We start from the raw sequence: 22,435 nt of genomic DNA on the forward strand, positions 1-22,435 counted from the left end.
CAATTTTCTTAAAACCTGGAGAAATAAAATTCAAATTATCTCAAGCGTGTGTACCCTCTTCCAGAACCCTGAGCTAACAGCCATAGATACATCATTGGAAGTCCCCTCAAGGCTCCTAAGTTCTTTAATAAGTAGCTCTGTGAGCATATTTTCTTTATCTGTCTGTCCCTTTCTACACCTGTCTGGCTATCTGTTCTTCTACAGCTAACTACTTATCTATAGATCTCTGTCATTCTGAATATATTTACACAAATTATAATTGACATTCAACACTTTTTTTGTTTCTCACTCTCTATAGAATGTTGATGATGCACATTTCCAGGTCACCTCTACTGAACCCTTCAAGTGTCAGGATCATCCTAGAAGGCAGTCTTGAAATAGATGAACTTACCAATCTACCTCAGGCAAGGTGCCCCTTTTTGTGTTGGACATGTAGAGCATGAGAAACACCCAAGTTTCAAAAGCTGTAGAATGATCTTGTTTTGTATGAAACATTTCTGATCATTGCAAAAGTGCACATAAAGTGTTTGTTTTATTCTGTATCACTTTTAGACTATTCTGCTGCTACACTGTTGGTAAACTCAACATGGTGCTAACGTTTTCTGTCATTGTAATGGTACCCTCAATGGTATATGTTCACTACCCTTTAGTTAGGGAACATAATTGTAAGTTATTCTATTATAATTCTAGATTTTATAATTGTGTTGATTTCAAACGCCTCATTTCATCTCCTGGACACTGTGTTCTTTTATTTTACGCAGTAATTCCCACAAATATTTACCTCTCTCTCTGTAGAAGAGAATGTAATGTAATTTGAGGGAACATAACCGGAGATTAAAACCACTGTTGTGCATTTTACATTACTGTTGCCTCAGAATGCATAAAGACTGTAATGTGGAGGGAGGTCAAATGTCTTTTTTGTGAATGCCAGTTTTTTTGTTTGTTTTTTCCTCTCCTCTCTTCCTCTGCAATTTTACATATTTGCCACATTTTAGATTTGGTTACAGTTTATTTTATGCAAAATATTGTTTTGTTGCTGTGATGTAATTTTAAATAAAATTTTTTGAATGCTTTTCGAGTGAAAAAAGATTTTTGATGGGAAAATATTAAATACAGGTCATTAAAAAGAAATTAACTACATTTTTTAAACTTCATATTTTAATTACAGAAAATCTAACATGTTTATCTGAATTAACCTGTCAGTTTTGTTGATTATACAGCAGATTTTCAGAATAAACTATTCAGATTTTAGTATATTCAACTCAAATGTTCACTTCAACTAAATTTGTAATTTAAGTTACATTCACTCACATCAATTATTTTTTTCTAGCATGCATTACTTAAATATTTTAAGGCAATCACTTGCCTCAAACTCTTCAAGTACAATCAACTTATCCAGAATTACAGTTTATCAGTGCCATTGATCATAAAATATTTTCAGTTACGGACATTTTTGTGTGAGAGTTTGAACACACTTTTGTACATTACTGTACAAGTGGCAGAGGCCCTTTATTTAATTTTCAAGCACATTATTAAATTTTTTCCAGGAGACATTACTTAGTAGTGTAGATAAATGATAAGAAAAATTATGTAATCACATAAACAGAAATAAACAAGGTTTACATTTTCATGTTTGTGCTCATCACCCCACAATGAAAAGACAAGTCAAAGTTGTTTGTCTGAAAGTAGTTGCTATGAATACAAAGAACCTCAGCATTACTTTGATTGTGAGAAATAGAAAACACAACAAACATCTTAGACTAAACTTTAAAGGAATCCCTGATGATTTTAAAGGCAAAAAATATGTAAAACAAATAAATAAAGCTTGATGACATATTTAACTGAAAATTGCACACTTTATGCGTGCCCTTTGACACCTGCTCAGTACAATACACAGAGCGCATATGCACTAAGAGGATACATATTGAAAATACTGAATTAATTTGTTTTAATAAAAAAAAAAAAAAACATAACATTTTGGTCAAAGACTCAAACACTTCTATCTTTATTACAAAATTGATTTTGAGTTCTAACTGTTATCACAGTCATCAGTGACCCTATATAAGTAATTGATTTTCTGAAGACCTGACCAGCAGATACATAACACAAACTTTTCCTTAATACAACTTATCTGTATGATAACTGTATTTCTTGCTTTTAATTTTCTTGGTGGTAAATGAAAGATGACAGAAAAATCACTTTGTTGAAAACAAATTAAGACATTCACTACACCTGGGACCAGACTTCCTCACAGTTAGTACAACAGTCTGCAAGCTTACTATTAAGCAACTTGCAGTGATTAGTCCTGGATTACAAAGGACACTCCAGTTCCAACACACCAGAAAACACAGCTCCACTGCTCCACAGCCTAGTGCCTGGGTCCTTATACCCCTCTAGTCAATACTTTTATGGTGACCATGTGCTGCTGCTCCAGAGTGTTCTGTTTCACTAGAACAGTGTGATCACAGTGTGTGCACTGTAAATTAATTCAGTTCACTAATTACGTCCTACATGTCTAAACAGATTTGCGTATAAAATACATTGGCGTAATATGCATAAATAGCCAGTTCAAATGATCTCATACTTGTCTTTAAATCTTCTAGAGATCTGGCAAACACAGAACACCACCCTATGATCATGTTTACATTTGCATAGATCTGGTCCCACACAGATTTTCTGAGTCATTACCGCAGTTCCACTGTAATCATAAGTCAGTCAAGCATAGACTGGTGGAAGTCTCAACATAGATGCAGCCACGAGATTTTCCACCTTGCAGATCAATCACTCTGCTCCTCCCCCTTTCACTCTCTCCTGTTTGAAGATGAGCTCCACCCAGGAAGGAGTCAAACAGTAAACATCTTCTCCATAACTATATGCACACATACAGAAACAAAGATTTAGACACACAACAACCACAAACACACACACACACACTCAAACACACCCACTGCTGAAATCACTTCAGTAATATAGTCTCTTTAACCTTTAGCCTACTAAAAAATGCACACCTCACCTCTATGTAGATTTTTGTCCTAAGACTCCTCCTGTAGAAAATAGCTTTGGTGTTAAATTCAGGACTTCCATCTTTTTTAAAGACACGTGTCCTTATTGTGTTGTCCTCACACCTAATCAAAGCATACACATCTGGAGCTGGGAACGAGACAAAGGGAAAAGTTAATAAAAAGAACAGAAGAAAACAAGGGAAGCATGGTTCTGGTGTTCAGTGAACTTTAGCTGTGTGTTTGGTGGTGGTAGTGGTCAGTGACCTGGCTGTTTGGGCTGACTGAGTGTGGAAGCTCTGCACAGGTGGACTGTAGTAACAGCACACGGCTGAGGAATGCAGCATTGCCACAGAGAGGGAGAGGGCAAATCCTCTTTCAGCTCCCTACAGAGAGAAAGAGTAAAGTGCTCTTTATTTTCATTCCTTAATGTAACTTGAATACATAGGAACAAATGTACCACTAACAAAAAACAACAGAACATTACACAGGACAAGATAACACCCAGATACATTACCTTGTGAAACTAGTGCAAATATACAATAAATATACAGATGAATATCTGTATATTTCTTTTTTTATTTACTTTTCAGGACTCTAACCAGACATGATACATAGATAGGAATTATGTGTATCTGTGTCTTAAAGCAGAATAACTGCAAAAATATAAACCGTTACTGATTTAACAGAACCTTTATTCATTCATTCATTATCTAGTTCAGGGTTGTGGTGGGTCTGAAGCCAACCCGGAATCACTGGGTGCATAACAGAACCATAAAATTAAGAAAAGTAAATGCAATGTAGAGTTCATTTTCCATACCAGCATTTCAAAAGAAGAAGAGTTTGTTGTTGTGTTTTAAATAGGTTACTTGCAAACTGCCACTAATATCATATGCCCTCTGCTATGTTACACATACACATTAACACTTTCTCTGGAATTTTAATGAATCAGGACCAGTGGGTACGAATTAAGCTCCACCACTCACACAGCAAGCCCCTCACCTGAGGTGAATGTGTGTGTGAGAGAAGAGGCGGAGCAGGAAGTGGCCTGTGGCGCCCGGGTGGAAAGTGGTGGGGAGGAGGGCGTAGCGTCCAGGGCTCAGAGTTACACGCAGAGTAACACTGCGTGAGTCCATATATACTGAGCTTGCCGCCTGCTCACATAAACACTGCACTCTACTCACACGATTCACCTCCACCTGAGTCAGAAGAAAATTATATTTTAGCAGGACAGAAAAAATGTATAGCAGCTTCATTTATGTGTGTATGTGTACTGATTACACAGGAGCACTTTGTAATTCTACAATTACAGACTTTAGTCAATCTGTGACTCTGCATATACTGTTAGCCCCTTTCAACCTGTTCTTCTGATTTTGATTTAGGTTTAGTCTTCGCCTTTGACTAAATGTGTATTAGTTTTTGTCTTATTTTTATCATTTAATTATTGTTAGATTTAGTTTAGTTTTATTCAAATAAACTAAAACTATTTGAGTCTAGTTGCTTGTATTTTTAAAGATTGTACTATTTTGGAGGTATTTCTGACTTAAACACAAATGTTCAAATGCATTACATATGCACTTCAGCTTATTAGCTCTGCACACTGCAGTTTCTTTCTTTTGCCTTATTAACGCTTCAAAGCTGTGAAGAATCAGTTATATTGAGAATCAGTTAAATCGGACTGAATTGTACATCCCTAATATACACTCATACATGTCAATATGCAAACTTTACACTGGTCAGACATAAATTCGTCGTTTCTACACTTACTGTCAATCAGCTTCACGTACCATATATGAGCACTTTGGACAATTAGAGACTACAGTCCATCTGCTGCTCTGTGTAATTTGTTAGCCCATTTGGACTCTGTCCTTCGACATCAAGAACCCCAGGGCAGGTATGATTTGGGTTGTGGATCATTCTCAGCATAGCAGTGACAATGATATGGTAGTGGTGTGGTAGTGTATGTTGAACTGGTAGATCAGACCCAGTTATACTGTGGGCAGTGCCCTGTGACCACTGATGAAGTGTGAGATGATTAGCACAAACTGTCCAGCAGCAGATGATCTATTGCCACTGACTTTGCATATACAAAGAGGCCCATCAATGTAGGTGTGTTTAATAGACAGGAGAGTTCATGGGCAAAAGGTTTAAAAACTCCAGCAGCACTGCTGTTGCTAAGACACTAGCATTAGCACAATAACGCTAACACATTACAAACACAAAGATGTAAATGCAAAGCTGAGAAGGAACCACCACCCAAATAATACTAAATGCAAATCTGCAATTATTTGTCATTGTTCACATATACACACTAGTGCATTAGGGGAAGTGAGCACCCGCTGAGTGGCTGGCAGCCATCCCCAGCACCCAGGTTGCCGTTGGGGTGTAGGTGTCTTGCTCAAGGGCACCTCAGATATGGAAGTTGAGGGAGGAGGACAGGAGTCTTCCTTCACTTCCACTGACCATGATTTCCCTGCCAATCATGGGAATTGAACTGATGACTTTCCAGTCCTAAGCCTTCTCTAACTGTTAATACCTGCTCTGTAGTGGTCTTGGGAAATGAAGAACAATGTAAAAGGTTATGCAGAGGAAAAAATGGTCTATAGTCCAAGTATAGTACAAGGAGGTACTTTTGAAGTTTTGGTTTAAATGTTTAATGTTTAATGGTATGTAGAAACAGCAAAACTGTAAAATTAAAAGAATGTCCATTACTCACGTGGAGGATTTCAAACCCAATTGGAAGGTTTTCCCCTTCTCCTTCCCTCCTTTTCATTCTTCTATCTTCTTGTTGCAAGCATAAGAGTACCTCATCCCCCTCTCCTCCCACCTCAAACATGAACTGAGACAGAGAATCAGAAAGAAGGAAAGATAAATATGGATCAGAAACAATATGTGGTCCAGCTGGGGCTAATATCAGGAGTGTTTACAAGACATAAACAGCAAAAAATAGCCATGATATTTTCTCAGTGCGCAATGACAGAGACCACAAGTGCATTTCTCAAGTCTATTTCAGATGTGTAAGACACTGAGAGTGTCCATGTAGTTATGTCAAAAACATTTATAAGATATAAGCTCAGTGCTAATGCTATGCAGTCTGTAATGTTTCTGGAAGACGTTTAATCTATTTTTGAAAGACATTTCATGTGGTTAGAGTCTGAAATGTACTGTTACTGATCACATTAATGCATTGGGGAGTGGTGGTAGTAATAAAGTAGTTTTGTTTGTGCATGAGGGTGAACATATTTGGGAATGAGTGCAGGCTATAAATATTGGTAGGTCTCATTTCCAAAATGGAAGAAGCTGACTTTATAGACTTGCAAATGTAAGACCAGTGGAAATAGGTGCTAAGGTAATTGTAGATAGGTCTGCCACATCCTTGCTTGTGCAATTCAGTGTAGGGGTCAAAAACTAAGGGTAACTCTTAAGGAGTTATCAGACGTAGCTGAAAGGGCTAGTCAGTGATTGTGAATAAGGGCAAATACACTGTAAATGGGGAATGGCTGAGGTGAGTGTCTCTCATAAATCTTACATGGACCGGGTGACACTGAGCATGCATTAACAGTGCTAGTTTTATTGTGGCCAGGCTAAGGCACACCTGTGCAACAATCATGCTGTCTAATCAGCATCTTGATATGCCACACCTGTGAGGTGGATGGATTATCTTAGCAAAGGAGAAGTTCTCACTAACACAGATTGAGGCAAATTTGTAAACAATATTTGAAAGAAAAATGCCCTTTGTGAACATAGAAGAAGTCTTAGATCTTTGAGGTCAGCTCATAAAAAATGGGAGCAAATACAAAAATGTTGCATTTATATGTATACTCTCATGTCAATTATATATCTTAATAGGTTGGCTCGGGCATGCCACTGTGGTACATGGATATGTTTTTGATGTAGCGCTGTTTTGACAAAAAACAGTCTGAAATGGGTCACTTGGCTGCAATTAAATGGCAAATTCTTGTGAAAGAAGACAGTTAATGGCTGACTTATAGCACACCAAACCAATCAAGTGACCCAAATATTTTACCTGAGGATTATGAAGAAACGTCTCTCTGTGGTTAATGCATCCTCCACATCTACTCCTTTTGTCCATCTCCCTCACCCATTCTTCCTCTACCATTTCTTCCTCCTTTACCCTTAACTCCTTCCCTATCTTCTTTGGCAACCTCTCTCCTGCTTTGATTGAACGAGCTTTCTTTTCACCCGTCTCTTTCTTCTTTTCCTTTGTTCCACGAAGCTTCCTTTTGTCTAATTGTCTTTCACCCAATCTCTCCTCTTTCTTGTCACCCCTTGGAGCAGGAACAGGAGCCGGATGTGACCACTGGGAACTTGAGAATGCATTCTGACTGTGGGAGGGCTGAGATGCAGTAGAGGCTGTTGGCAGTCTGTCTGTAGAGTCTGTAGGGGCATGTGCCCACTCCCCTGAACAGCGCATCTCTCTCCAGTGTCCCCAAGGCCACAACAGAGATCGCTCCACCAGTCTACATACCACCAAATCTGTGAAGTAGCGGCAGAAGTCTTCAAACTCCATCCTGAGGACAAAATCAAAGATCTAAAATATTATTAAGATAAGACCATTTGCAGGTTTACTTTATATGTACACATTACAATACTGAATTAATACTAACTCACTTGCTTTGATCTTAAATAAAAAAAAAAGAATTGTTAGCAATGACAATATCCACTTATCAAAATAAATTTTTTAGCATATCATATTTAATGTCTGCAACCCATTCAGGGTGTTTTCTTGGTGTGCCTAGTGATTCTGAACTGGATAAGCAGTTACAGACAATGAATGAATGATTGAATTATGTATGTGGGTGATATACCAACATATTGAACCATGTAAATCTACTTAGGGTGACATCATTTTGTTGTACTTCATCCTGAAGGTCACACATTAACATTTTGTTATGTTTTTGTGCATATACAGTAACATGCAACTGACTGGTAGTTTTTGTCTCATCACATAATTGTAAGTAAACAATTGCAACGATTTAGATCACACAATTTAGATCCAGCATTCCTAATGTCAGCTTTAGTAATGTAATTATATACATTTATGTAAAAGTGAGAGATACTTAATAGACAATGAACTGTCTATATACACAGATCCACCATAACATTATAACCACTCCATGTTACTACACTCACTGTCCATTCTATATACATTGTTAGCACACTTTCACCCTGTTCTTCAGTGGTCAGGACCCCCCATTACCACCACAGAGCTGGTATGTTTTGGATGGTGGATCATCCTCAGTGTTACACTGTAACACTGGCATGGTGGTCTCTGTGTCACTGCTGGTCTCTGAATAGTCCACCAACCATAAATATCCAGCCAACAGTGAGAAGCATCCAATGAGCACTGATGAGGGACTAGAGAATGACCAACACAAATTGTGCTGCACCAGATGTCTCTGACTTTACATCTACAAGGTGCATCAACTAGGTTGGTGTTTCTAATAAAGTGGAAACTCCTGGGCATAGTGGTTAAAGAGTCCAGCAGGACACAATTGCGTCTGATTCTCTCATACCAGTACAACATAGACTAACACACCAACCCCATGTCTGTGTCAGTGTAGTGTGGAATATGATCCATCAGCCAAATCATACCTGCTCTGTTGTGATCCTGTTGGGGTCCTGACCATGGAAGAGAAGGGTGAAAGGGACAAATGTGGTATTCAGAACAACAGAGGAAATAGAGTTTGTAATTGTGAAAGTAGAAATTGCTCCTTTATGGTCAGTGGAGCTGAGAGAATGCACAGTAAGTGTAGAAACAAGAATGTGGTCATAATGTTAAGACTGATTGGAATATGTAAAGCAGTACTCATTCCACATGGTTAAAAATGTCACAACGTCTAAAAACATTACCAAAACTCTCCTACATCTCTGACGATGAGACCCATCTTCTCTCTTTCACAGCGACCCATCTGCTGCCACTGTTGTGACCTGCAGGTGACATCAAAAACAGGGAAAGAGTTAAGTGTTAGGGTCACCTGTCTCTTTCAATTCAATAGAAGAAATTAATATATGCACGAGCACCTGCAAGAGTGATTTGTTACTCCTTACCCCTGGCTCCAGGCTCCTGTCCAGTCCGTGGTGCCCCAGGGGTTTCTCATGCGCACCATGTAGAGCCGAGAAGTTCCACAAATGTTCATCAGACTTTCTCTCAGATGGATCTTCTTGATTGCAGTAATACCATATGCATGACCTTTCACCAAACCACAATCCAGTACTGATTCCACCTGCTCTCCGTCCGCTGGCTGAATATGCAATTGAGAGAGAACCAAAAAGAGAAGCTTAGAGCAAAATAAAGGAAAAAAATGTGATTTAAACATTTAGCAAAGTTATATGATGAAAAAGCAGTGTATAAAGTAAAGCTGTAAGTAGGTTTGTGAAGACTCTACAGGCAGTGGGAGCTGAAGGGCATAATTCCTGCCATAGATCTATAGGTTACATCCCCAGCTGGGAGTGCATTCATAAAAAGCTCAGTCAGCTCATGGTTTTGTACTCATGAACACATACATTAGTCCAGAGTTGAAAGCTAAATTGTTAACAGCAGCAGCAAGGCTGACAGTTTTTGCAGCACTACTTCATTTATTTATTTTTTACAAGGGACAGTCTAGCCTAAAAGTATTTATCATAAAAGCACTTAATGCTATTTGTCATGTTACATAATATTCTGCTTTTCAGTGTCACATCCCTCAGAAAAAGTTAGTTTTATATCAGTTTTATATCATATGCATATATATCACCCAGTAATGATCACAACAGTATCCAATTAGAATTCCCTAACACAGCATCTAAAAAATTCTAACATAGTTAGGAGGACATAGTCTAGTACTAGGCTAAATCCCTGTCGTGAAGCGATATTCAACAGATATAATTATATACAGAATATAAATGGAAAAAATAATTGCATTTTTCATTTTGGCCAGAGTGTTCTTTCATGTTGGTTCTGTGGGTGATCAATTATACAAGTACCACTGTATATGCTGCTTTCTAAAGGATGACATTTAGCATCTTTTTCTGTGATTTTATCTATAAGAGGTTTTTACCCTTATTGAGCATGTGATGAGGGCTCTGCTACTGTGCGCTTTCACTAATGTCTGGAACAGCATTTTCCTCTGGTCAGCGTGTTGGGTCAGTGTCTTTCCATCCAGACTGAGTGGTTCGGACACTCCCCCAGTAAAATCTACCAAAGCTTCAGCAGTGTTCCCCCCTTCCAAAGCTTCATAGCAGCCATTCAGTCTGACCAATACAAAAATATATATTTAAATTAAAAAATGAATATAAATGAATATATTTATGAACAAAATTATATAAATGACAATATAAATTTTTACAAATCAATTCTGAAATTGTGTTTGTATTGTGTTCATCCATTGTCTGAAACCGCTCATCTAGTTCAGGGTTGTGGTTTGTCCAGATCTTCCAGGGCGCAAGACAGGAACTTACTAGACAATCCATCACAAGGCATCTCACAGACACACACATTTACTCACATCTTCACTCATACACTCACACCTATATGGCCAATCCACCTACCAACATGGATATTTGCACTGTTGGAGGAAACCAGAGCACCCAGCAGAAACCCACAGAGACATGGGGAGCACACAACAAGCTCCTCACACACAGTCAACCGAGGGCAAGCAGGGCTCAAACCCACAACAGCAGTTCTCTGGAGCTATGTGGCAGCAACACTACCTGTTGCGCCACCGTGTCCCCCTCAGTTCAGACCCCATTACCATTAGGTCTGACCTTGAGTTCACTGGGAAAGCCTCTTGTTGACAACCTGCTCTAGTCTCTGTGGCACAGTATCACCAGCTAACACCTGTCTTGTCTGTCTGCTTTAGTCCCAGAACAGAAAGAAATTTACTCAGCGTATACATTGGATGGGGTCCTGCTCTAACAGGTGTCGTACTTGGCATAAGCTTTCTCCAGCAGGGCACTCCAGAACTCCCTTGGTGTTGCTGAGCGACAGAAGAGTAGATTTCCATCCTCGCTCACTGGCAAACGATCATCCACCACCACGTCCGTCCACTGACCCAACCGCCAGAAACGGAAATGGAAAATTCCAGCATACAGATCTGGGCGCTTTGGGTTCCATTCCTGCTCCATGTGATCAGGGATGACCTGGATATGAAGGAAAGATGGAGGAGGAGAAAGAAGGAAAAAAGGTGAAGATGTTTCATCACTATTGATATAAGTGATGGTTTGTGTATCATAATACAGATACTACCAAAATGATAATATTATTCTTTGAAAATATTGCAAGAGAAATAATCTGAAATCTGGTCAGTATATCATTTCTCTCAGAAGGTGTAAGATATGTGTAAACATTTAGTATAGATTTTCCCCCTTTTTTTCAATTATCTTTTTTTTTGTGTAAGTGTTTGATCTATCATATCTATCATATCTATCAGCAGATAATTTCTTGTTTAAAACGATTCAAGAAATTATCTGCAAATTAATAAAATGGCTTAAGACACTTAATCTTATATGACATATATAATGTAATATATGAACTAGATTTAAGGTGTTTAAATTGGTATAATATTTTTTTATGCAGCAGTACTGTTGTCTGCCACATGGCAGATAGAACTTTAATACCCAGTCTAGGCTGGAACACCACAGCACACAAATAAGTGTCCACTGGCTGGTCTCCTACTTTTGTACCCTAACTCTGTTAATATTATTAAAATTATATATTGCTCTGAATAAGAGCATCTGTCAAATGGAATAAATGGTAACACAGCTATACCAACAGTAAAAGTTTAAACAACTTTTCATTTTAATTGTTACTCTGTTGCTCTATATAAAGACAATGAGCAGTAATTGTGGATACACTGCTATAAACAGATAAGTAATACTATTAAGACTTAATGTTCAAAAAAACAATTTCATAGGTTTTCCAGAATTCTTTCATCTCATGCACAGACCTACCTTCTTCCAAAGTGAAGGTTCTGTGGCCAAACAGGAAGTGGCTGCTACCATCCAGCAGTTACCCAGACTGCCCTGGTGCAGATCTCTGGTGCTGATTCCATCCACAAAGAGCCTAGGGTCCTTACATAGCTCCTGAAACACAAGCAGAGACATATTTGCACAACTAATCATGCCATGTTATTGCCTGGTCAGTGAGGAAGTCTTTGATAGTGGCTTGCACACTTTTTACTTTAACTCCATTTCCCCTATTCGGCTTAGGTCATGTCAGCCTGACCTCTGTTTAATAGCCTGTTGTTATGTTTTCATCTCTATGAATTTTAATTAAAAAGTCAGAGTCAGGCATTGATACTAGTTTCCTTAGTAATACATCACACCAACTAACTTTCCTGAGCAGAGTTCTACAGCATGTTGTCTTGATGCAAATAATCAATGGCGTAGATTTGCTCTTGACATTGGTGGGGACCTATGAAACTAGCCTGTGAATTCATTAAAAACGATCTCCTTATGTCCACCTTGCACAGTAATACTTGCTTATGACTGGGAGGTTTTCCTTCCCATTTTGACGCTGCTAACGAGCAAACTACACAGAGACTCACGTGGCAACAGGGAAAGGCACAGCTAATCATATGTGTAGGACTCGAGTAGAGAATGTGATTTAACCCGACGTTGACAGATTGGTTTTGTTTTTTATTTATTTATTTATTTTATATTTTTTTGGAGGGCATCAAATTAATGGTGGGGACAATTCAATAATCGCTGGATATTGGTGGGGATATGTCACCTCCATGCATGCTAATTCTACGCCCTTGCAAATAATTACATAATACATATTATATTGTTAATATATTTGGGAAAGAATCACAGCATGGAAGCAGTGCCTCTCAGAGTCATTAAAAACCTCCATACTCGTCTTCCAGTTTGTTTAAACATTTGATACTCTACATGTCCCGACTTTGCTAAAGACATATTCTTCTACATGTCTTGATTCAGTTTTATTTTATTTATGTGTAACGACTGTGTGTATGTATGTTGTATGCTGTATTGTGCTGCAGTGCCTCAAAAATGTATTTCTGTCATGAAATGATAGACAATACATTTTTGAATCTGAAATAACATGGTTATATTTGTGTCATAAAAATTGTGACACTCGGTCTATTGTCAAACGCTATCACCCCCATTAACACTGAAATCTAAATTTTAATTTATAAATCTAATTTCTGTAAGAACCATATCACATGAAACCTAATTTCTTAACATAAATGTTGTATAGCTTTATATTTTCCTCTCATTCATCAATGGCTGACAATCTTTTGTGCGAAATGTGATGTTGTGTGTGTGAGTGTGTGTGTGTGTGTGTGTGTGTGTGTGTGTGTGTGTGTCTGTGTGCGCGTGCGAACAAGTGTAGAAGAGGGAGGCCCTGTCTGCTTTCTGCTTGGACCTGTTGATCTATGTTTGACATTGGATCCTGTCTCCGAGGATCACTCAGTTTCAGCTTACAGAGGTTATGCACACATACACACACATGCATACGCATGCACATGCACACAAAACCCTCATTCAAAAACCTAATGTTTTCAATATGTGTTTGTTATCAGGATTTTCAAAAAACGAATCATAAATATTCTGAGAATATAAACTTAGAACTGAAAATTGATACTGTGTGTATGTGTGTGTGTGTGTGTATGTGTGTGCGTTTGTGTGTGTGTGTCTGTGTGTGTGTGTGTGTGTGTGTCTACCCAAAAAGAGGTGATATTTAATCCTATCATTTAAGTCATGCTGAACACATGCTGAAAATGTTAGTGCTATATAAACTGACCCTGCTTTTAACCATGCGTCCCAACATAGATTAGTACTCATTTGGTTAAACTGCACTTTTTACCCATATGACATGCCTGAGTGAAGGCTTTCAAATCATGAAGTACAGAAAATCCCTTGAAACTGCCCTGGACATGATTTTTGAAAATCAGAATTAAAAATTAAACCATAACATGAAAAGGAGACCTGAGAACACTGACAAAGAGTGTGACAAGGAATCAGTTCTGATTATTTTCAGCATTGCTTTTATCATTAAACAAAGTCAGACTGCAGAGTCTATGGGTCCCTGGCTTAAATTGTTAGTCAATTCATTGTTTTTAACCCAGACTCCATTTATATAAGGTTTACTGTATATTCAATAGCTTTACTGTGAAGAATCTTGCTAAGCTTAAGGCTAAGTGGACACTAGAATTTTATAATGTTCAAATTGCCGTACTGCTCATACTTCATTTATTACTTTCAAGCTGTAATTTTGTTGATGAAACAAAACACAGTGCCACAACACAATGTGGGCTAAGATTGTTTACACTACACCATCTTTCAACTGGTAGGATCACAATGGAGACTTCCTGAACTATAATTCTGGTGTCTTACATTTGCCAGTGTAACGGTTTCAGCACTCTCACTTGGGCACAATGAAATATTTTGGACATAAAGTAGAAAGAAAAAAAATGATTGGGAATAATTTAGGACATCAAACATCATTCTGACAGGTCAGCAGGCTTAGAAAAGAATACTAAATGTCACATGTCAGTGTTGGCTTCACACATGATGATTGATTGTTCCACCATTTGACATTTATAGCTTTTGTTAACAATGTTATACAATTATTAAAAAAATACATACAACCAACACAACTGAAAATATTATAAAATAATGTTAAACTAATTATTACCCCAACAAATTATTTTCATTGCTACCAAGCTCTAATGGTAAAGATGCTGTAGGATGTGAAGCCAGTCACCAGATATTTACAAATTCAAGGGAAGCTATTTTTTCAACTGCCAAACTGGTCCTTTTCTAGGTATTTCTTTTCCTTAAATGGTGCCCTATTGCCTTCTAAATGTTATACTCACTATTCCAAACACCCGCACTATTTTTGTGATAAGCATTCGCTGAAATATTCACAGCTGTACGTGCCACTGCTATATTTAATTGTCCACGCTTAAGCACATACGTACGCTATTTTAATAAGTGTCAGTTATTTTTTACACCATAAATTGCACAAACCTGGGTAATATCCCTGAAGCCAAACACACGACGCACACACTCGCCGAGGTGTCCAGTTACAACGGACAGACGCCTCTCTGCCATTAGAAAAGTCTTTAATTAAACATATCTGTTATAGCTCTGCTGACCATGCAGCTACAATTATACCCACAGTAGCTATACACCCCCATAAAGACAGGAGAACATCATGAACGTCTGAACTCTAGGGGCATTAGAAACAGCAGCAAGAAGTTTTTTCTATCACATTCACTTTAGAGGCTTCCTGAGGACATTATCTTGTTTAGCTGGAGAGAAGGACAGTGTGGTAATGCCCACAAATCAGATTTAATTCCTAGTCTGCTGTAATTGTGATCATAAACAGGATAAAATATCCCATGCCAATTCATTAGAGCTTCACATAAGGCCCTTCCCACTCTCTTTCTAATTGCAGACATACATTTTCTGTTATCACTTTTAAATAAAATAGTATCCTACACCAAACAACTACTAAGCATCTACTAGTTTACTTATTTAGCCCAGCACGAGTACCCAAATCACCCTCTGCATCACTTGCTCTTCACAGGGGTTGTCAGACAGGTACTTCGCCTTGAACGTGTTTCACTGAATTAAGCCCAAACACCTCCGGAAGGCTGAGGTCTGGTGTCCCAGACCCACCCCCCCCTCCAAGCTAGTTTTCAGCCCTACTAATTGCAAAACCATAAATCTACACGGGCCTTTCTGGTGACTAAGGCTGTTCCAAGACCTGCTGGCACCATTAATGCATGCTCAGTACCACCAGTTCCTTGTGTGATTTATGGGATTCAACACCAAAAACCTGCACTCCACTCACCTGCCCTTAACTGAACCTCCACGTACCTAAAACACAACTCAGCCACTCCATCTCTACAGTGTATTTCCCCAACTAGTCTATGCCCTACTTTCAGCTGTTTCTGATAACAGCTATTCTTGATTTTCAACCCCCTATGCCGAACTGCATAACCAAGGATGTGTCAAACATGGCTTCAAATCCCCTAACACCTATTTCCACTAGTGTTACGTGTCACTTGCCTGCCACCTGTATTCAACCATATTCAACGCATTGTTCATTAATTTGAATGGATTCAGGGACTAATACTAAAGAGTCCTTAAAAAAACATTTTCTATGTGTGTATGGTTCAATACACAGACTGGAGAGGAAGAGCTATAGTTGTTGTCCAAATGCCATTGTCAAAAGCAGCCATTATGAATTTTTCTATATTTTTGTCCAATTTTATAGAAAACAGAATTCATAGTGTCTTAAACTACATTTAAAATGCAGAGTTAAGTTTGAGATACATAATTTGAGGAAATTGTTGGAAGGTCTAACATGCAACTATGAAGTAACCCCTTAAAATAAACAACAATTAGATTTTCAAAAGCATTTGAGTGAAACAGAGAACTGTATACATTATGGGAGTTTTGGCCAAGTCTTATATTAATAATGCTAAATAATATTAATCACTTTTTAATTACCCAAAGATGATTGTTTTAGGTTCAGATCTTTGCTGAAGGACAAGGGTAAAATTATTTGTAAAATCTGCTGCCCATAATGTGTACCTGACACCACATACTCTTAGTTTAAATGTATAGCATGTATGCTAGATGCAGATGTTGTAGTGTATATTGCAGTATTGTATTAAGTACCAAGTGGCTAGGATTACCTAAAATGTAATTTTGGATTAAAATGTAAATGACAACCAAGTACATATTGATAAATGAATGAAAACTGGTAAAATGTCCATTTAATAATGAACTAATTAATTCATAATGAATCAATTATATATTACATATTCCTCTCACCCTTGGTCTCTTCCATGTCAGTCCGGCAGGTGGGGTTCTCTTGTAAAACAGTGACCGTGCAGAAGTGGGGAAGTTTGGATCCTGGAACAAAGCCCCTCGTCTCAAACATGCTCGCTTTAACTTGTGATAATTCTGACCCTGAAACAGACACACTCTCTGTGGCATCCTGGGGAGGAGAGGAGAGAGAGGAGATAGTTGCCACCTTCAACTAAAAGCAACAATTTGTATTGAATTATTAGACCTTGTTATATTGCATGAATGTCCAGGAACCCCTCCTCGTTCCTTTTGAATCGAATCAGTTATTCAATCAAAATAATATACTGCAAAAGGGCTTTGTGGTTTTACAAAGTGTGTGCCACAAATACTTTGGTGCTACAGTGTGGTTTTGCAAAACGTTTGCTGTTATAGAGCGTGTGGTGCTACATAGAATGTGGTCCTACAAAGACACATATATTATCAAACATGGAGAAAATATATAGAAGGACTTGATTTTTACATTATCAGATTTCCATGCAAACTCCAGGATTGGCAGATAATTTGAAAGTGAAGTTAGTCATGTGTATTCAGTGAAAAACACATGCATTCCAGAATAAGAACCTTATTCCATCTGTGAAACATGGTGGCAGTAGTATCATGGTTTGAGCCTGTTTTTCTGGAGCAGGACTGCTTGTTATTATTCATGGAATAGTGAGTTCTGAATTATACCTGCAAATTCAAAAGGAAAATTTCAAAACATCTGTAAAATCAGCATGCAAAATATATGTTACTAACTTTTTAAGCATATTAACTAATAGATCTATCAATAGTTACTAAGATATATTTACTAAGATAAATGTATTTAAGACACTTTATATAGCATAATTTGAGGGTGCTAATAAGTCATGCTTCTCCATTGGTTTAGGGAGCATAATTATACATGCTCATTTTAGTTTTGTCAAAGGCAGCAGAAAAAACTCTAAAAGTGATCTAACAGCTCTTTTAATGTGGAGTAGTGTGATAGAAACAGCATTAAACCACTACTAAATGTCTTGCCAGGTAACCTCATATTTAGCTTTACTTCCAAAGATGATTACATAACAGGGTTTATTTGTAGACTAAGGTGTAATTTGTCCTGGAACTAAGATCAGTCAGGAGAGAGAGGGAGAAAAAATGGCTCTGAAGTGTAGTGAAGCAGCAAAATAACAAAGTTATTTTTTACACATTTAAAGACTTTAGCTTCATAACAGGGGTGCATCAGGTGATAAGGTTCATATAGAGATACGGGTCTAGAAAGGGGTTGGTATAGGGTTCAATGGGCTGTTTCAGTCATTAGGAGTTTTTTGGCAGTGATAGGGGGGTCTAAGGCCAGGAGGTATCATCAGTATATGAGCACCACTCTTTCTGTGTCAGTGTATATGCCAAGATAATTTGTGTGTGTGTGTGTACATAAATACCGCACAGGTCAGTAGAGCCATGCACTCTCAACTTCCCTCTCAGAAAGGAAATGTACTAACAAACCAAAAGATCTTACACAGACAAACAACACAAGATGTAGGCAAAAAAAGGAAAACAGCCAATGTTCTGTTGCATTTTGTAATGTATCACAAAATGTTAGTTTAGCTTAGACAAAGCATTCGTAAATGTAATTACAAAATGTACAAACAAACCCCATTTCAAAAAAGGTTTAGATGCTGAGACAAAAGTACAAAGACAAAGATCAAACCTCAAAATGGGCATATATTTTTAAAAATAAATAAATACATTTTTCAGTTAAGTAAGTATATGTAACTTAATTACTCCTAATTGAAATATTAATTTGGTTAAATTTGTGCAGCAGTGCTAATTGATAAATTGTGTAAATATTATCATTACATAAACTATTCTGAATACTGAGTTACTGTGCTTTATCTGAAAATGTTGTATAGATAAACAAATAAAATATCACAGTCCAATCAAAACCTCTAAAACTCTAAAATAGCAACTTTACACGAGAAGGAAAAAACCTTCTTAACTTTCAATGGAAGTCAATATAAAAACATACACTTTCAAGTAATTTTGGAGAATTTCTATTGGTCCATTCATCATGGAATTGTAAAAATTGACAAATATGGAAATATACGTTTTATCATTGGACAGCGACTTTAAAGTAATTCCTTCCACATAAGTAAAGCCTTCCATTTCTTTTCTGTTTATTTATCACATTTATCTCAGTTCACTTTATATGGTATCATCCCAGCTGTCTGATACTTCTTTAGGTAATAGAATGAATGCCTTACCATTAATAACAAAATTTTGGAGCAAATTGTAAAAGCCATGAACTGTTGTTATCAGTTATAATTTATATGAATGAAAATTCATTTTTCAGTTAAAACTTCTGATTAAATGTCTTTAAAAATACTTTTTAAAGGCAGTGAGTTTAATAACCATTATATATATATTATCAACTATTAAATCAAAAGAAATAATAAAAATAAAAAAATTATTCCCAGTTACAGGTTGTAGATTAAGACAAGACAGAGTCACTCACTCAGTTCCTTCGGTTCTAGTCCTGTGTGTGTCTGATTGAAGTTGAGTTATGTCCAGTTATCTACACAGCATCATCAGCTCATCTATGGCATCATCCTTCTGTTTGATAAAAGCAGCTCATCTCAGGAGTTTAAAGCTCTTTGGTGTGTGCTGTAACTCTGCTCTGGTGTGTTACATGGAGATGGTGGAGAGTGACAGGTGTTTCCTTTCTGTTGTTACCTGTCTGCTTGTTGTAACCTTGACAACCAGATCCTACATCATGCCAAGTGAAGAATCCTACCCACCGACTGGAGTCCTGACGCAAGTAAAAAAGTTAAAAAACAGTAAGGAACTGTTGTATTACTTCTAAATAGGAGGGTAGGTCACAAGGGACGTCTCAAATTGTTATGTTTATAAAGACTCAGAAAGCTTTATTTTAAAGATAAGCCCAAGTCCTGAATTTTTTTTAAATTACATTTAGAGTGGAGTGGTCTATCCAATGCAGATAAGTCCTAAGACTATTTCCTGTGAATTGCCCTGATCAATATTACATCTAACACATGTAAAATGTGTAAATTTTCTATGTTGTAGAGATTCACCAGTAAGTTGGTGTTTGCCGGTCCACACATTTTTCCTTCCATCTCAAACATGCAGAATATGTTAAGTGAAAGAGGAATTCCCCTTTAGTGTTTGGTCTCTCTTCTGAATGGCTTGCAGTATGTGCATTCACACATCAGAGGAGCCCTATATCTGCAGCTGTAACTTCATCCCTCCAGCCACATTCCAGTAACAAAGCACAATGACATAATAGACAGTTAGGAGAGGCTGGCAAGCTATCAGCTCTGTTACACACAACACAGCCCATTCACTCACTGTCGCAGCGACACACAATCCAACTAATAATACTGCTATTAACAACAGCCAGCAACAGCTACTTCCATCACCAACGGAAACAATATATAATGAATCAACAGGCATGCAAGTTATACAAGTTTATAAAAATTGCTCATCTAAATTTAAAACAATGTAATTCATGTATGTTTTTCTGCATTTTGAAAGCTATCCATAGACCATTTCTAACATTTTTTGTTGTTATTAATTTACTATGTATACTTACAGTGAATCATCAATGTGCTGAATCATGATGAACAGGCATTAAGCACAGCAACAGAATCATTAATTTATAGTCATGATTTCTGGTTTCAATATATTGTAAAATGTTTCAGTCACCAAGAGCTTGAATGAAGGATCATGACTATTAAAAAACCCTTTCATTCATGTGGACTCATGCAGCAGGCTGAAAAAGCCTATAAAAATACATACATTTGAATAAATGATAAATGCTGGAAAAACCTTGACCATGTCTGTGTCCGGTCTGCTCCCCTCCTCATGCTGGTGATCTATATTTGCTTTGGACACTAACACTCCTTTGCTTTCTCTCACTCTCTCTGTCTTACAATGTATTTGGTTTTCTCCTCTTGCTGACCCTGAAGCACCAAGCTGACCACTGCCTCCAAACGCCCACTCACCCTACCAACGACCTACCCACATACACACACTCCCCCTCTTCCTGTAATTCATCATTTCTCATTAACAAACAGTTCCTTCAGGGTTTCATCTGTATGACATGGAGCACACACACAAACACACTCTCTCTTGGTTTTCATGCATTGTGGGGTCGCTAGATACACTTCCATTCATTACGCAGAGACATATATATATATGTAATAATAGTTTAATTCTGAACCTAACCCCACCTTCACTTATAAATACGTATAGCTTAACCCTAACATTAAAACATCTTTACCTTTAAATGTAATTATCTGGAGACCAGCTTGTGGTCCCACCATGAAGTCCCAACAGTGTGTCAAAGTGTTTTGGTGTCCGTCCCCCCCAACCACACACAGCCACTTACATCACCTTCACTATTTATTCAGCTCCTCGTTTACCGTGTCATCTGTTTTTCTGCTCCCCTCTCTCTAAGTTCATCATGCCATATCTGTTGTCATTAAGCGCGTGGCACTGACACCTGAGTCCCTCAGAGGCCTCCAACCCTCACAAACACACGCACACATGTAAGCAAAAGTTTAAATATCCCTGATCAAATTTCATTTTCTACTTATTTTCTAGCTTAAACTAATACATATCCTGTACAATTAACACACTGCACATTTTAATTCTCACTTACTTTTGACTAGCAGTATTTAAAATAAAGGGGGAAAATATATGTTTGTGGCATAACATTTATACAAGCTAAATATCATAGATTTTTATATTTGTTGTGTGTGCAGATACACATCATGAAATACACAGATGGTCACCTTATATTGTTTCATGTTCTGTGCTGCTTTATTACTGTGGTCCCCAATAACTGTTTTGACATTGGTGCTAAAAATGTCAAGGAACGTTTATTTTAAAAATTCGACACAGACCAACTACAAGCATTTTAGAGAACTTACATTTACGCTTCGGCATAGCTGCTCGAGCTAAGGGTAGGTACATGAGCTTTGCCTGACGTAAACAAGGACTACTGACGTGCAGACTGACCAATTAAATGTTTAATTTAAGAGAAGTGAAGGTTATCGACCAATAACGGAAGCTCTACAGTCAGACCGTCCAATACGGAGATTTTAGGCTACTTCACCACGCCCCTTTCTCACTCAAGCGAACCAATCGGAGTAGGGGAGGGCGGGACTAGTTTGTGAACGAAACGTTTCTCGAAATTGTACGTAAGCTCTAGAAAAACAAAATCCCGGACATTTTTTAAGTCTAAAAAAGAGGACATGTCGGGGTAAAAGAGGACGTCTGGTCACCCTATGTTAAACATGTTATGGGGTAAACTTAAGAACTTTAGTTGACCATGCGCTAAGGAGTCCAATTCCACTGTATTCAGGGAAGGCAAAAGTATATTCATAATACTACACAGAATTAGCATTATGGATCTGAAATCATGCTAACTGGAGGTATTCAGAACACGCCATCTTATGATGTATAATTGTTGTCTCCAAAATATTTGATTAACCATAAGACTAATTGATAAACCCTTACAAAATGATTCTTTCAACATGAGTAAAATTTTATATCCTTTAACACACTAAAAAGATTGAAACATTCAGAAGAAAAGTTCAGTTGTTACC

General features: G+C 37.6%; 1 protein-coding gene across 1 annotated transcript; it reads right to left on the reverse strand.

Moving 5' to 3' along the window:
* Positions 1-2,060: 2,060 nt before the first annotated feature.
* On the reverse strand, positions 2,061-16,979 carry LOC136707710 (calpain-5-like). The gene is made up of 12 exons (XM_066681938.1): positions 16,815-16,979; positions 11,952-12,083; positions 10,930-11,141; positions 10,061-10,253; positions 9,072-9,265; positions 8,874-8,951; positions 7,027-7,531; positions 5,716-5,838; positions 4,002-4,198; positions 3,267-3,385; positions 3,014-3,150; positions 2,061-2,869 (listed from the first exon to the last, which is right to left on the reverse strand). Exons 1-12 carry the CDS (start codon positions 16,977-16,979, stop codon positions 2,705-2,707), a joined length of 2,220 nt encoding a protein of 739 aa, XP_066538035.1. The 3' UTR covers positions 2,061-2,704.
* Positions 16,980-22,435: the final 5,456 nt, after the last annotated feature.

The sequence above is a fragment of the Hoplias malabaricus genome, chromosome 9 (genome assembly GCF_029633855.1).
Source record: "Hoplias malabaricus isolate fHopMal1 chromosome 9, fHopMal1.hap1, whole genome shotgun sequence".
Lineage (NCBI taxonomy): Eukaryota > Metazoa > Chordata > Actinopteri > Characiformes > Erythrinidae > Hoplias > Hoplias malabaricus.

Excerpts from the sequence above, each read along its gene's own strand:
- LOC136707710 (XM_066681938.1), bottom strand. The coding sequence starts at position 16,979 with ATGCCACAGAGAGTGTGTCTGTTTCAGGGTCAGAATTATCACAAGTTA. Across the intron at positions 9,266-10,060 it reads TCATCACATGCTCAATAAGG|CCAGCGGACGGAGAGCAGGT; the intron begins GTAAAAACCTCT and ends TTGCATATTCAG. Across the intron at positions 4,199-5,715 it reads TTGGGTTTGAAATCCTCCAC|GTGGAGGTGAATCGTGTGAG; the intron begins GTGAGTAATGGA and ends CTTCTGACTCAG.